The sequence below is a fragment of the Carya illinoinensis genome, chromosome 7, assembly GCF_018687715.1.
Source record: "Carya illinoinensis cultivar Pawnee chromosome 7, C.illinoinensisPawnee_v1, whole genome shotgun sequence".
Taxonomy (NCBI): Eukaryota; Viridiplantae; Streptophyta; class Magnoliopsida; order Fagales; family Juglandaceae; genus Carya; species Carya illinoinensis.
Window position 1 is genome coordinate 28,635,964 of NC_056758.1, and position 15,097 is coordinate 28,651,060.

General features: G+C 36.8%; 1 protein-coding gene and 1 pseudogene across 2 annotated transcripts; one reads left to right on the top strand and one right to left on the bottom strand.

Moving 5' to 3' along the window:
- Positions 1-4,285: 4,285 nt before the first annotated feature.
- Positions 4,286-11,752, top strand: LOC122315379 (spermatogenesis-associated protein 20). Of its 2 annotated transcripts, XM_043131253.1 has the most exons (15): positions 4,287-4,754; positions 5,087-5,159; positions 5,286-5,307; positions 5,408-5,486; positions 5,671-5,703; positions 6,013-6,161; positions 6,363-6,519; positions 7,492-7,732; positions 7,902-8,143; positions 8,825-9,088; positions 9,204-9,314; positions 10,085-10,309; positions 10,409-10,612; positions 10,718-10,894; positions 10,993-11,752. In XM_043131253.1, the coding sequence occupies exons 1-15, from the start codon at positions 4,350-4,352 to the stop codon at positions 11,212-11,214; spliced, it is 2,604 nt and encodes an 867-aa protein (XP_042987187.1). In that variant the 5' UTR covers positions 4,287-4,349; the 3' UTR covers positions 11,215-11,752. The 2 variants fall into 2 exon arrangements, with proteins under 2 accessions (XP_042987188.1, XP_042987187.1); XM_043131254.1 differs by lacking the exon at positions 6,013-6,161 and having other exon boundaries at positions 4,286-4,754; positions 5,675-5,703.
- A 345-nt stretch (positions 11,753-12,097) lies between these two features.
- LOC122315380 lies at positions 12,098-13,985 on the bottom strand (annotated as a pseudogene).
- Positions 13,986-15,097: the final 1,112 nt, after the last annotated feature.

Genomic DNA, 15,097 nt, shown 5'->3' on the forward strand with positions numbered 1-15,097 from the left:
CTTTACATTACATTAAAACCATGCTGCAATAAAAATTAATGCTTTTTTGTCAACTTGCCATTATAAATTTCCCAATTAAACATGAAAGCATAATCAATCATGGTGCACCAAATTGTAATTTTGACTAAATATGCAATGAAAACCAGATTCAAGTCGTCAAAGCAACCAAACAAAAAAATGAAGCCCCACCGGATCAAACTATTTGTAGTTTTTTGGTAAACCACCCTCTCTTCTTCGCTTTGTCTTAGCTTTATCTTTTTCTACACTTGTAATAATTTCTTTCACTGTGAGTGAGGCCCCCCACCCATATCTACTGGTAAAAAAAAAAAGCTATTTTTCCTCAATCAAGCTTCAATCCAACCACATACAATCAAAGCTACCCCATTAAAACTAAACCCATTTACAGCCTCAATATTTATGGGTAGATTCACGTCATTAATTTTCCTACCATATTCTCATTACCACTCTTTAATGAAAGTACATGTACATATAATGCTATAAAGAAAAGGACCTACTGGTTCAATTAATGCATAATCCTCTCCATGTTGCATGCACTTGCAGGTTCGAAATATCACACCAGATAGTGCCCACAGACAAGATATATATACTGAAAGCATAAAACAGCAATATTATTCGAATCAACTCGGTCATACATGGGTTTCTTCCATCAAACAGAGTATAGTTCGAAAGCAGAGGAGAATAAATAATCGGTTACCAGATGGGTTTCTTCCACATTCACACGGTACAATTTTTCCCCACATGCCCTAACCCACAATACCCATCTCAGAAACACAAAACGATTTACACATCAAACTCATACCAATGTATTGACAAGAAAATGAAAAATATTTACCAACCAAGCTGACCAAACCGTTGGGAAACAGAGCAGCCGAGTCCTTCTCGCTGGTTTCGTACGTTTATTCAACTCGCAGCAAGTTGCAGTGCTCGGCAGAAGTAGGCACTTTGGAAGCTGGCGTTTCACATGGAGACGCCGGCGCCGGGGGTTTATTTTCGCGATGGAAAACAGTTGCAGTGCTTGACGACGCCGGGGGGTTATTTTCGAGGTGGGAAACAGTTGCAGTGCCCCGAAATATACCGACCAGGGAGTGCGGCGATGCGGCAGACGTGGCAGTGCCGATCGGTGGCACTGACGAGACCGACGGCGTAGCCGGGAGGCTCTGGGCAGAGGACGTGCACGCCAGTCGCTGTCGAGGAAGGAGGGTCTCTGCGGGATGAATTCGAATGGGGCTAAATGAAAAACTGAATTTCAAATGCAATCAAAACGTGCGTTTTGGTTAGGGAAAAAAAAAATATTTGTAGGGCTGCCACGTAGTGAGTGCAAAGTGTGCACCACTACAGTGGCTTCTCCGTAGAACAGCTCGGGGGGAAATGACTCAATGAGGGGAATGAGGGCTGAGAGACGGAATGGACCAAACCGGTTCAGTGGTGTTAGTGAACCAGTCTACATGTCATGTATATATTAGAGCATTCCCATCCGGATCCCTATAAAATTTTTTATAATTTAACTCAAAATCACATTTCCTCAAATTTATCCTTAAATTTTATTCATCTTCTAAAAATCTCCTACATCTCATTCCCCATTCCTATTTCTATTCTATAAAATAATATTTTTGTATTTTTTTATTACTTTTTTCTCTCTCTTCCATTTACAATCTTAACTACTAACTCTTTTATCTTATTATCTTTTTTTCAAATGACTTTCTACTAAATATTTATATGATTTTGACTATCCAATATAGTATTTTTTTTTTCAAACCGAAATTCGTATTATAAAAATAGTAATTTTTTTTTTAATCAGTGTATTTTCTATCATGATGGCCAATTTTTTTTTATTTAGTACTCTTTATCAGTTTCTCTAATGGGGATCCGTAGTCATGTACTGATGATAAAATTTTTTGTCATTTTTTGTAACGGTAATATTTTTTGTCCTTTCTCCAATGGTAATATTTGTTGTCTTTTCTCTAACGGTAACTTTTTTTGTCTTCTCTCAAATGGTAACATCTTTTTATCCTATATGTAACGGTAACTTTTTTCTCTATAAATATGCATTTTGCTAGCATTCACATTTTCACAAACTCAAGTCTCATTTCTTCCATAGAACCGAAATTCTATTGTATCATTTGATCTCCCACTTCCTTCATCAAATGGTTTGTAACTTCTTTTGCAAATTGTTGACATACGTATTCTCTGAAGATGATAGCGATATTCTTAATGAGGAGGCCGATGGACAGTCATCGAGGTATCGTGGCAATCGCCAATATTATAAGGGAGCATCGATATGAGACACAAAAATGCAAAATGCAGGGAGTACATAACCATCATGTTATAGGATATGGTTAAAAACAAATCAATATAAACTATTATATTAAATACAAAAATATAACAGGTTAACCGATTGCCTTTAGTGCATTAGCAACAAACCAACGTTCAAACAAATATTAATGAAATATAAATCACTATCTATATCTTTCAAAGAGTCACACCGCATTAGAGGCAATAAACAAAACCAAACTTAAAAGAGCCAAAAAGTCCTAACAATTTCCACCCAAACTTTATGGGGAATATTGCCTTGGTATCAAGTTTTTTTTATTGCTAATCAAAGATTTTAACCCAACAAACAGAAAGAGAGGAGGCAAAAAATATGGCCATGTATTTTGATTCAATACATGCATTGGAAGAGGGTAGCCACCATAAATTGTATAGTTTCAGTTTCTATGGGAGATCACATGTTGTTTGATTCCCTTCATCAAACTTTTTGATGTTATAACGAGCAACCCCAATGCACCAATAAACCAAGCATCCAAACAAACAGCATGCCTAAACAAAGCATCAATTCCAAACCTGCAATTTACACAGTTTTGAGAAGAAAACTGTGATTGTGGCAACAAAGGACTAATCTGTCTTGGCACTTGATAGTGATACTGGAAATACACTGAGCACTGCCAGTGTTCATCCTAAGAAAGCCTCTAAAGCTTTGTTCATGCTCTAAACAATCAACTGGTTAAGATCTTAGTAAAGGAAAAGGGTTTCTCATATTCTATAACAAACCTGTGTATAAACAATTTCTACATATTAAAATAATATTTACAGAGAATAAAATTCCTCATTCAAAAATGCACTGGAAATAAAAACAACAACCGAATAGATGGAGCAAGGATTCAAACGCAATAAACCAACAAAAATATGATTAAAAAACCAAACATAAAGATGAATATCAAATAAATCGAAAAAACATCAACAATTTCATGATGCAAGGATTCGGAGCAAGGATTGAGCAATTCGGCCAAATCGAAAAAACTCCAAATCTTCAACTAAAAATTGAGAATCATATCCCTGTGAAAGATCCAAATTCCACCAAAAAACCCATGTTTTTCTCTTCTCAAAAATCTCTCACAGACTTGAGGAAGAGAAATGGGTCATGGCGTCAGGACCAACAACAACGGAAAGAAAGAAATAGAGAACCAGAGAAATATGAAATCATGAAACCACAAAAGATTTTGAAGAGAAACATAAAACCGATGGAGAGTTGCAACCGACAGAGATGCTTTGAGAGGGAGGGGCCAACCATTTATCCTAGCGAGAGAGAAAAAGACACAGGGGAAGGGGAAATCAGAATGGGGTTTGTTGGGGATGCAAACGCATAGTGAAACAACAAATATAGAGAAACCCTGTACAGATCGTAAATGGCAACCACAAAATGGGGACGTGGATCGAGAGGGGTTTTTGGGTTAAACCTTAAAAATTTCCTTAAATTTTGAGGATAGGGGAGATATGCAGACCTGGATGAGAATGCTCTTAGATGCACTTAAATAGTGGCTGCTACGTAGTTTTTTTCTTTGTTTTTTACTTTTTCTCCAAAAGAAAAAATAAATATAACTTCCATTTTTGTCATAAAAATTTATCTATACAATCACTTTTATATATTCTTTTATGTACTTTACTAATATCATTAGTTATGTATTAAAAAATAATTAATCCAGTCAATTATATTAATAGAATACACACAAAATATGAAAAAATAACTCTAGATAACATTACTTCATATATTATTTAGGAGAAATGGTATTTGCAGTCGTGGTTGTGCAAGTATCGTGCAGTCTTTTTAAAAAAATGAATTAATACGAAACTTATATAAAAAAAATTAATTTTTTTAATAGTAAATCTCACTTTTTTTTAAATAATTAAATAATATTTATATATTTTATGATTATAGAATAATGACGCCAATCTGGCCGTACTGAACAACGTCCTAAACTGATTCTTGACGAAGGAGAGGCCACTTGTCAGCGAGCAAGCCTCTCCAAGAGTCGAGCAAAACCAGGCCCCAGATGGCGCTTCCGAAATCATCCTTAACCTTCTCACATTATGGCAAATTCGCAATTCCTCCTAAGCCGACAACAACCGGGTGTTCCCTACTAAAAAAGCCTCGTCTTTCTTCTTCCTTCCTTCTTCACAGTTCCATGCTCAGAAGACTGCTCCTCTCTCCCTCCGTCCATCGCTTTCTTTCCCACCCAACTAAATTTCTATCATTTCCTACCCCATACCCTTCTGTTTTTACGTACTTTTCCCCACTTACTTGGCCTTTCCCGTACATTTTCGCTCGACCCATTTCCTCCCTCAAGTTCCTGGCCATGGCTGAACGACCCTCGACACCAGAATCGCATTCTCGTAAGTACACGAATCGTCTGGCTGCGGAGCACAGTCCCTATCTTCTTCAGCATGCCCATAACCCTGTATGTGGGATTAATCTTTTTTTTTTTTTTTCTTTTTATAGTTTGATTAATTAATTTTGCTTTGTGCTCAAAGGTAGGAAAATGAAAAAGGATTTATTACATAAGAACTGCACTTAATTGAGCCTAACGATGTTCTTTTTTGGCTTGGTTGAGATTGGCTTTCCATAATTTCGAATCCGTTAGCTTTGAGATAAGATAATTGTTTTTGCTTCTCTTTTCCTTTGTTTTATCAGCACCCAAACGGTGATAAGTGGATTGCTTTGTTTTGAATTTTTTGAATTTCGTAGAAGCCGTGGTTTTGTTCTGTAACACGATCTAACTATGATGTAAAGGTTGATTGGTACCCGTGGGGTGAGGAAGCTTTTGCTGAAGCGCGAAAGAGAGACGTTCCCATCTTCTTGTCAAGTAAATTGTCTCCTTTATTTGTGATAACTGTGCTCTATTCACTTATGATATCGGATAGATTAGACTAACGTTTGATTCATTTTATTAATTGATCCTTGATGATGACTGACGCTCTTTCATTCGAAGTTGGATATAGCACTTGTCATTGGTTAGAATCTTAGCCCACTTTTGGAGTTTTATGTACCTACTAACCAATATTGTCGAATGATTGCCTTGGACTAATTATTTCTTGTGAAAAAATCCAAAAGGTGTCATGTTATGGAGGTGGAATCTTTTGAGGATGAAGGGATTGCCAAATTGTTGAATGATTGGTTTGTCAGTATTAAGGTGTGATGAAATTTAATTTCGCAGCAATTGTACGTTTCTTTTCTTACTTGCTTTGATCCAGAGGATTTCATTTCTGAATTGGTCAATTTTCTAATTTCGAATATTTCATTACTATATCACGTTTGAAGTATTGTCACGTTTTTCTTCCTCCTCCTCCTGTGATTCTTACATTTCAGTGCAACAGGTAGATCGGGAAGAGCGGCCTGATGTTGATAAGGTGAATGAGTGATCTTATCACTGCATTTTTCAGCAAATTAGTCATTCTTTACGATTTTTCGTTCTCTACCCGATATTCTTTCTTGTTCAATAATTTTTCGCTAGTCTGGCATACCCAAGGCCAGGGTAAGATTGGGTTGGGATTATATTCAAGTTTCATAAGTATAGAAAAAACAGCTGCTGAATTACATCCTCATGCAGTTTTTACTTTCACTGCTGCTCTTGGATTTTTGGTGTGGATGTATCTTATTGATGTCTTTTATGAATTTTATTTATAGTTTTGGGCTGAAAGAATTGTTTCGCTTTCTAGGTATACATGACTTATGTTCAGGCTCTGTACGGTGGTGGAGGTTGGCCACTTAGTGCCTTTCTTTCACCTGATTTGAAGCCGTTAATGGGCGGAACTTACTTTCCACCAAATGACAAGCACGGGAGACCGGGATTTAAGACCATACTTAGGTGTGAATACAACAGCCCTCGAGATTTGTCATCTTCTCACTCCCCATGCCCTTTGCGGTGCTGGTGGCCGATATTTTATTATTTTGAGTTCTATTTAGTAACATTCTTTATTGCAACAACAGAAAATTTTGCTTTTAAAAAAGTAAATTTGTGTTTTTTTTCTTTTGCATGCCACTTTATCAATTTAATGTGCTGTTTCAGAAAGGTGAAGGATGCTTGGGATGTCAAGAGGGATATTCTTGTTAAGAGTGGAGGCTTTGCTATTGAGCAGCTGGCAGAAGCATTATCAGCTAATGCAAGTTCTAATAAATTACCTGATGGGCTACCACAAAATGCGCTCCGTTTGTGTGCAGATCAAGTAAGATTTACTCAGAATGAGATCTGCTTTTGCTTATTCTATGACTGAGGTGTTAATTAATTGTGTTGGTAGTGCAGGGCTTTTATTTTACTATGAGTTTGTTGTCTTTCTTAAGGTGTTGATTACAGGCTCAAGCACACTATAAATTATGAGTTTTCAAAGTTAGTAAAAAATGTCTTCTGCATCCAACCATCCTGCTAGTGCTGAAAAAGAAAAAAAAAAAAAAAAAAGCAGTGATGAATATTAAGCCTGCTCGTTTCTCTCTCTCTCTCTCTCTCTCTCTCTCTCTCTCTCTCTCTCTCTCTCTAAAGCATATGCTCAAAAGGGAATGTTTTGTTAAACACATTGACGATATGTTTTTGGAAGAATTACACTTTTACCCCCCTCAAGTTACCACTCTTTTTTGCAATTTGACCATCAAACTATAAAAATCTTTTATCACCCCAACCCCCCCCCCCCCCCCCCCCCCCCCCCCCCCCCCCCCCCAAAAAAAAAAAAAAAAAAAAAAAAACGAAATTTGAAGTATAAGTGGCCATATACTCACTTGTTACTGGATGGATGAGAAATAGGTGACATGAGACAGTCTTAATAGTTGGATTTTTATAGAAAGGGGCATATATTGCCTCCAATTTGAAGCATAGGTTGCAATTTAACCCATCATTAAAATCTAACTGTTAGATGGACAAAAAATATGTGATGTGACACGATTGCAGCACTTTCATCTTGAAGGAGGAGAAAAGTTTCAAAGTGGGTGATAAAATTACAATTTTGATAGTTTGGTGGTCATATTGCAAAAGGTGTAGTGGATTGAGGGGTATAGTGCAACTTTTTTTTCTCTCAGAAAAAATATTTATGATATTGTTACCTTCTCAGATTATTTGACCTTAGCATTTCTGTTGCTTTTACGTTTCTTTTTTCCTGGATTGATACTTATTTCGTTGAAACATGTCTCTTGTTTCATTTCTATAATAGCTTTCCGCAAGCTATGATTCGAAGTTTGGTGGTTTTGGATCTGCCCCAAAGTTTCCCAGACCAGTTGAAATTCAGCTGATGCTTTATTGGTCCAAAAAATTGGAGGAAACTGGGAAGTTGCATGAAGCAAGTGAAGCTTTAAAAAAAGTTTTCTTCAGCTTGCAATGCATGGCAAGGGGGGGCATCCATGATCATGTTGGAGGTGGCTTTCACAGATATAGCGTGGACGAGTGCTGGCATGGTCAGTTTTTCTTTAGAGCCATTTCTTACCACAAACTAAGTTTGACTCTAATTGATAGGCCATATACTGTATTGTTTGCTAGAAAGATTGTGTTGTCTGTTTATTTCTTTGTGATTCTATGTCAACTCATTTTTTGTTGGATAAATTGATACTAAGTGTTATCTTGCAGTTCCCCACTTTGAAAAAATGCTGTACGACCAAGGGCAGCTTGCTAATGTTTATTCAGATGCATTTTCTATCACCAAAGACTGCTACTTTTCATTTGTGGCTCGGGATATTCTTGATTATTTGAGGAGAGACATGATCGGGCAAGAAGGTGAGATTTTTTCAGCAGAGGATGCTGACAGTGCTGAATATGAAGGTGATGCTAGAAAAAAGGAAGGAGCCTTCTACATATGGACCAGCGAGGAGGTTTGTTTTGCACCATCATTATCTTGGTATAAAGCATGTTGCAACTTTATCTCAAATGCTGAGATATAGGATATGTAAATTCTTGTGCATGACATACTGCGCTCAACTTTTTCCAAGACTGCTATCATGTCCTTGATTACATCTATCATGTATATAATGAGAATATGGACTCCATCTAATACATTTTTTTGTTTGTCCTCTGTTCTCCCTGCTTAAAAGGCTGCAAATGAAATAACTGCTTTCCAATGTAGCATTTAGGTGCATTACTGATCATTTTTGTTTGTGTTCTTCGTTTGTTACTTTTTATTGGTTGTATCTCTCTATAACAGCATGACAGTAGAAAAATTAACGGATGCCCAAAACTTCTATTGTAATATTTTGGTGGTTGCTTAAATTATGAAAAACAAAAACGTATTTTGGTGGTTGCTTATGCACTTTCCTGAGTCTATATATCTTATGTTTGATATAGATGCAATATGGATGATTTGTTTTGTACAATATTTTCCATCAATGGTATTTTAGAAAAGAATGTCAAGCTCTATTTGAATTTTTGCCAAATTTTGTCTGAAATTTCTAAATCTCAAGGTTATATACATTTGTGAATTTAATTTTTTTATTTTTTTGTTATGAGATTAGTGGTTATTCTCTCAGTTTTGATACTATTTTTTTGGCTGTGTCTAGGTTGATGACATACTTGGAGAGCATGCAACTGTTTTCAAGAACCATTACTATGTAAAGCCTTCGGGTAACTGTGACCTTTCTAGAATGAGTGATCCTCATCATGAATTCAAGGGAAAGAATGTGCTCATTGAGAGACAAAACTCAGCTGAAATGGCATCAAAAGTTGGCATGCCTGTTGATAAATATCTTGATATTTTGGGTGAATGTAGGCGAAAGCTTTTTGAAGTAAGATCAAGTCGACCAAGACCACATTTGGATGATAAGGTATTATCTGTGAAAACAATGACTTATTTTGTCAAGGAAATGATCCACTACTTTTAGATATCTTTTTAATTTAATTATTATTATGCACTCTTTTAACAACTCAGTTACTTGCTAGGTAATTGTATCATGGAATGGACTGGCAATATCATCATTTGCAAGGGCTTCTAAAATTCTGAAGGGTGAGGAGGAGGGGACCAAATTCTACTTCCCTGTTGTTGGCTGTGATGTAAGATTTTACTACTTTTGGCTTAACTCTAGGGACACTTCCTAATAAAATACTTTAATTATTTGGAGGAACGTGCTCTAGTTGTAGTAATCATGACTATTGGTAAATTTTGCTCATTAGGTATGAATAGTTTCCACTTTATATCAGGTGCTTTTAGAGTTTGAGTGTTGGAATTTAATAGTATGGTTGAATTAACCGTGGAATTTTAGCATGATATTGGATGTGAATGAAGAGCTTATTTTTCTGTTGACCTTTGTCTCATTTTAGCCACTGGCCAGACTCTTGAACTCAGCCAACAAAGGGCAGTTTTCTGGGAGCTTTTTGCATTTAATCATTATTTCTGGAAAGTACGTTAAATGTTTAATATGGTTTTTCTTTTTGTGATCGTCCGGACTTATATGAGATATGTACTTGCTATGCCTTGCATTGTGCATTAAGACTACAAAAGCCCCTTCATGGTTAGGCTCTTGCCTTCTTAAACATTCCCAATAACTTGGTGACTGCTACTGGTGGTGGCATCTAGTACATAGAAGTAAGATTTACCAGTTCAGATTTATTTACAGGGGAGGAAAGTCTTGTCAGTTGTATAATTTAGAACTCCAAAGGGTGGCATCATGATTTGTGGTATCCTGTTTTGTCTAGTGTTATTTCTATTTCCTTGATTATGTTGTTTAGTATTGATAAGTTATGTTACTCCAAGCTTGTTATTGTCTTGATTGGTTTAGTCATCTCTTTTAGATTTTTATGCCAATCCTGTTCTGTAATTCCAGCTCCAGGAGTACATGGATGTTGCTGAGAAGGCAGCATCTTTTATCAGGAGGCAACTCTACAATGAGCAAACGCACAGGCTACAACACAGCTTTAGGAATGGCCCATCTAAAGCACCTGGATTCTTAGATGATTATGCTTTTCTAATTTCGGGATTGCTGGATCTTTTTGAATTTGGTGGTGGGATTGAATGGCTACTTTGGGCAATTGAACTGCAAGACACCCAGGCAAGAACTGGTTTCCAACAAAGTTCTTTTCCAGGTTCTAGTAGCCACCATTCCGTGGGCTTGACTCTGGTTGATTTTTATTTTTTATTTTTTGGCCAGGATAAATTATTTCTTGATAGAGAGGGAGGAGGCTATTTCAATACCCCAGGGGAAGATCCTTCTGTTCTCCTCCGTGTGAAGGAAGATAATGATGGGGCTGAGCCCTCTGGCAACTCAGTTTCTGCAATTAATCTTGTAAGATTGGGCTCCTTGGTTGCGGGTACTAGGACTGATTGTTACAGGCAGAACGCTGAACATCTTCTGGTAAGCTGTTGCCTTTTGTCGGTAGATCAAGTGTTTTTTACTAGTTTAGCCTTAAAAAAATTGTTCTTTCCCTTTGCTTATTGACTTATTGTTTGTCTGATACAGGCAGTCTTTGAGGCGAGACTGAAAGATATGGCTATGGCAGTCCCTCTGATGTGTTGTGCAGCGGACATGGTCACTGTTCCCTCTCGAAAGCAAGTTGTCTTGGTTGGCCATAAGCATTCTGTCGAGTTTGAAAACATGCTTGCTGCAGCTCACACATCATATGATCCCAATAAAACTGTGAGCAATAAAATTCTATTTTCTCAAGTCTATATCTCCATTCTATCTCCTAATTTAACAAACCACGTCGTGATCCTAATGGTGCAATTTCTTAACAGGTTATTCACATAGACCCCTCCAACAAGGAGGAGATGGAATTTTGGGATGAACACAACAGCAATATTACCCTCATGGCAAAGAATAATCATGTTGCAGATAAAGTGGTTGCTCTCGTGTGCCAAAACTTTACTTGCAGTGCCCCAGTAGCAGATCCTGAATCTCTCAAGGTGCTGTTGTCCCAAAAATCCTCCTCTTCTGCTTCAATTGGCACCAGTAAATAACTTAAGTTAAATACTTCTAGTGATGTTTATTAGCATGGAATCATCTTTGGCTGGAAACTCAGTGGCAGCATGGCAAGTCAAATTGATGGTCGTTTTGTACGTAAACTAATATAAGATGGATGGCAAATAAGTTTACAGTTATGCCCCAGTGGAGAGGTTGAATATGCATCTTGCTTTTGTTAAAATGTTAAGTTGCAGTTCTGTGGTCATGAGTGGAATTATTGGTGTCCATACTGTCCTGCAACTGAGGACTGGATTTCCTGCTGGTAACGGTATAGTTATGTGCATCTGTCTTGCAGTTGTTCTTTAGGAGACGGGGAGGGGAATGATTGATTGTATTTGGTATATAGGTTGGTTCAGAGTTTTCGACACTTGTAATGATAAAAGTTCATGTCTATCGGTTGAGAGATTTGTTCATATTTTGAGACCAAATTAAAATTGGATTTCAAAATTTCAATCTGTAAAAGACTAAAGAACACGTCCAGTATCTCTCTTGGATTCAATTTTGTCCCCAACAAATAAATGCACTTATTAACCAGTCTATGGTGTTTCATGATCTTTTTCAAATTTCTGAACCATATGCCCTGTATTTCTTGTATAGCAGTAAAGGTATATGGTAGACTAGATTAGCATTGTACAGGAACCATATACACAAGTTTTGAATTCGGTAACGCTTACCTATTCTCTCCTCTGCTTCAAGGATGAGCTTGTTTAGAGAATTTCAGGTTCTCCAAAGATTCCACTTAAATAAAATGTAATAATAGACCTAACGTATGTCAACAAGATAACAAATTCACTGGGTACAGCGTCTTGTTCCTTGAATGCTTAGAACCAACGACGTTAAGTGACTTGAGTAATAGAGACTCTTATAATACAATTGGGGTTAAGGTAGATACTCCATGACACTAAAAAAAAGGCTCTACGCCAAAACAAATGCCATAAAAATCAGTCGGTGCTCTTACAAGTTTCCCACCCCACATACCTTCTAAGACTGAATTCTAACAACCAAAAGATCCGTCTTTTCCTTATACATATTCCGCAGTTCAGGAATGCCATCTTGAAATTTGATCACAAACTTATCCAGGAATTTCCTCTCACCAGGTCCTAGGAAAGTCGACAGGGACAAATCATTCTTAACCAAACCCTTGGCTATCAAAATCTTAATAACTGAACATCTAGGCATAATCCTCTTCTCCAAGCTGAAAAATAGAACTGTAGGACATCTAGCAATGTCTGTTGATGAACAACCCATTTTGTTCACAAGGAAGTCCATTGCTTTTGTGATCTTTTTATCTGATAAAAGCATACAAATTGGATGCCTTTTAAAGGCTAAGAGAGCAACGTCTTTTGACCAACCCCATCTCTTATAAAACTCCAACTTCGATTCCAACTTTGGTCTACTCATCTTCAATAACACGTGGATAAAAGACCGTTTTGGAGGGATCAAATCCCATTTCCTACACCTCGTGGATAGCCTCAGCAAACCTAGTATGCTTATCAAACGCTGTAGAAGGAAAATTAGTTATCAAGAAAGAGATTGTGGATTGAGTCACTCCAACTTGTCTCAAAAGTGCAATATTGGGAACCATATTATGTATACAAAAAAACCATGGCGAGCGCTTGAAAACGGTAAAAACTTTCTCGTCAAGAATAAGCACACTCTTGAGGAAATCATAACAGGGTACAAGATGTTTCTCCAAGCTCCTTCTGAATAGAGTAGGGCTTGAAGAGAGGATCCTACAGAGGTCGGAGCTTGAAGCCCCCATAGAACGGAAAAACTCAATCTTGGGCAAAAGGGTCTTCTCAGGCTTAGACAAAAGCACTGACGGGTCTATCTTGACCATCCGGGAGATTTGGGTATTGGTGAACCCATTCTCTTTGAGGAGATTAAGCACTGAGTCTGGTTTCTCCGGAGTTCGAAATCGTACCCTCTGGGATGCTAAACTAGCAGATTTTGTGGACAACCCACAACAGTTTATGAAGTAAGACACCGCAAAAGAAGGCTCTTTTTCTTCTAGTTTTTCATTAGATTCAGATAAACGGACTGAAGCAAATGATTTGCCAATAAAAAAACCATCTTTCGGAAGAAAACCCAAATTGGTCCTCCTGTGTTTGCCTAGTAATAGATGTCTTGAACAGAGATAACCAAACATTATCGATTCATCAATCAGCTTCAACTGGGTTTCCTTGAGAGTTTGATTAATCCTTCAGAGAAGCCAGGCCTCTGAACTATTCTCTATGCGCTTCGAATCTGCGGGGCGCCATAGCTCCAGACAGAAATAAAATTAAAAACAAAAAAACTATTTATCGGCAACTGAGATATGTTCTTGACGGCACCTGACATAAAAGTGGAGGGACTGCTTTGATTTTCATACAATCGGAGGGAGCGCCTTGATAAACCAAGCTATTGACGGCACCTGACATAAAAGTGGAGGGACTGCTTGATTATCGTACAATCGGAGGGAGCGCCTTGATAAACCAAGCTATTGACGGCACCTGACATAAAAGTGGAGGGACTGCTTTGATTATCGTACAATCGGAGGGAGCGCCTTGGTAAACCAAGCTAAACAGCCGGCGATAGCCCTGCATCCCCGAAACCTTCGTAACTTCTTCAGAAAAAAAAAAAACCCTAGCCTCCCTCTCTCGCTCTAACACAGACGGCACTCGGCAGCATGGGTCTTGGATGGCCTTTCTTCGCTGGAGCTCTCTCTGGTTTAGATTTTCTATTTTAAATTATTGGAAACGAGTGGACTGGGCTTGGTTTAAGATAACCATATTAAATTGGCTACCTTCATAGTTATAAATATCAGAAATATTAAACCCACCGAATGTAGCGACATGTATACAAAACATTGAGCAGCCTCTCACCAGATAGAAACATGCACAGCAGTCAATTCTGACGTTGGGTAGCAGAATCTACAATTTTTTAATTTTAAAAAAAATATTTGAGAATATAAAAAAAATAAATGGAAAAAAATCAAAAAACAAAAAGAAAAAAGAAGAATGCTCTTCTCGCGATGTAGAATATAGCACTACTTAATAAATATATTAGTAGGAATGAAACGTCCAAGAGACATTTGCTAAGTGGAGGCAAAATATATATGCTAATTATATATATATACAAACACTAGTTTAGAGTACGTACAAAACACGTTTGTCTAGTTGGGTTAAACATGTTTTTTATAAAAATAATATGGTTTTCTTAAAAAATAAAACAAATTTTAACAAATATATTTGGATAATGATAGGTCGGTAAGTATAATAATTACATATTTAGATATATTAGAAAACAAAAAAATTAATTCAAAATTAAAATCAAGATACATTAGAATAACATAGACAAATAAAAATAGCATCATTGCCACCACAATAAATACTATCGTCACATTTAAAGAACGCATAAAATTTGAGATTTTTTTAGTATGTAAGACTATAAACCTAAATCATGTGTTTTGATATAATTTTTTTTAATCTCGACATATTTGAACAAATCTTGTTCAGATTTGAGTATTTTTCTTTGTAGGGTTTTTTTTTTTTTTTTTCGTTTTGTATTTGTTGTTCTTTATTGCCATTTTTTCGTACAGATCTAAACATTTATACTCAGATTAAGATCTAAAAATTTTAGGAAAACGTGTGAGAGAGTGGGTTTGAGGGGTAGGTAGAGAGACAGACATCAAAGAGTGTGAGAGAGGTTTTTGAGATGAGATGAGAGAGGGAATCAGGAATGTGAGAGAGAGAGAAAGGTAGAAAAAGAAAATTGTATCCCTAAAACAAGAAAACAACGAATTTACAAAAAAATAAGAAAAGTTAACGAAAAATTAAAAAAATTTATTGTAACAGTTAGATAGCCACTTATTATAATAGAATAGATACATAAACTTAT

What these genes read in the sequence shown, in the direction of transcription:
- LOC122315379 (XM_043131253.1), top strand. Translation starts at nt 4,350, where the DNA reads ATGGCGCTTCCGAAATCATCCTTAACCTTCTCACATTATGGCAAATTC. An exon ending in ATTGGTTTGTCAGTATTAAG is followed by an intron (nt 5,487 to 5,670) that starts GTGTGATGAAAT and finishes TCAGTGCAACAG; the next exon opens with GTAGATCGGGAAGAGCGGCC. An exon ending in AGAACGCTGAACATCTTCTG is followed by an intron (nt 10,613 to 10,717) that starts GTAAGCTGTTGC and finishes TGTCTGATACAG; the next exon opens with GCAGTCTTTGAGGCGAGACT.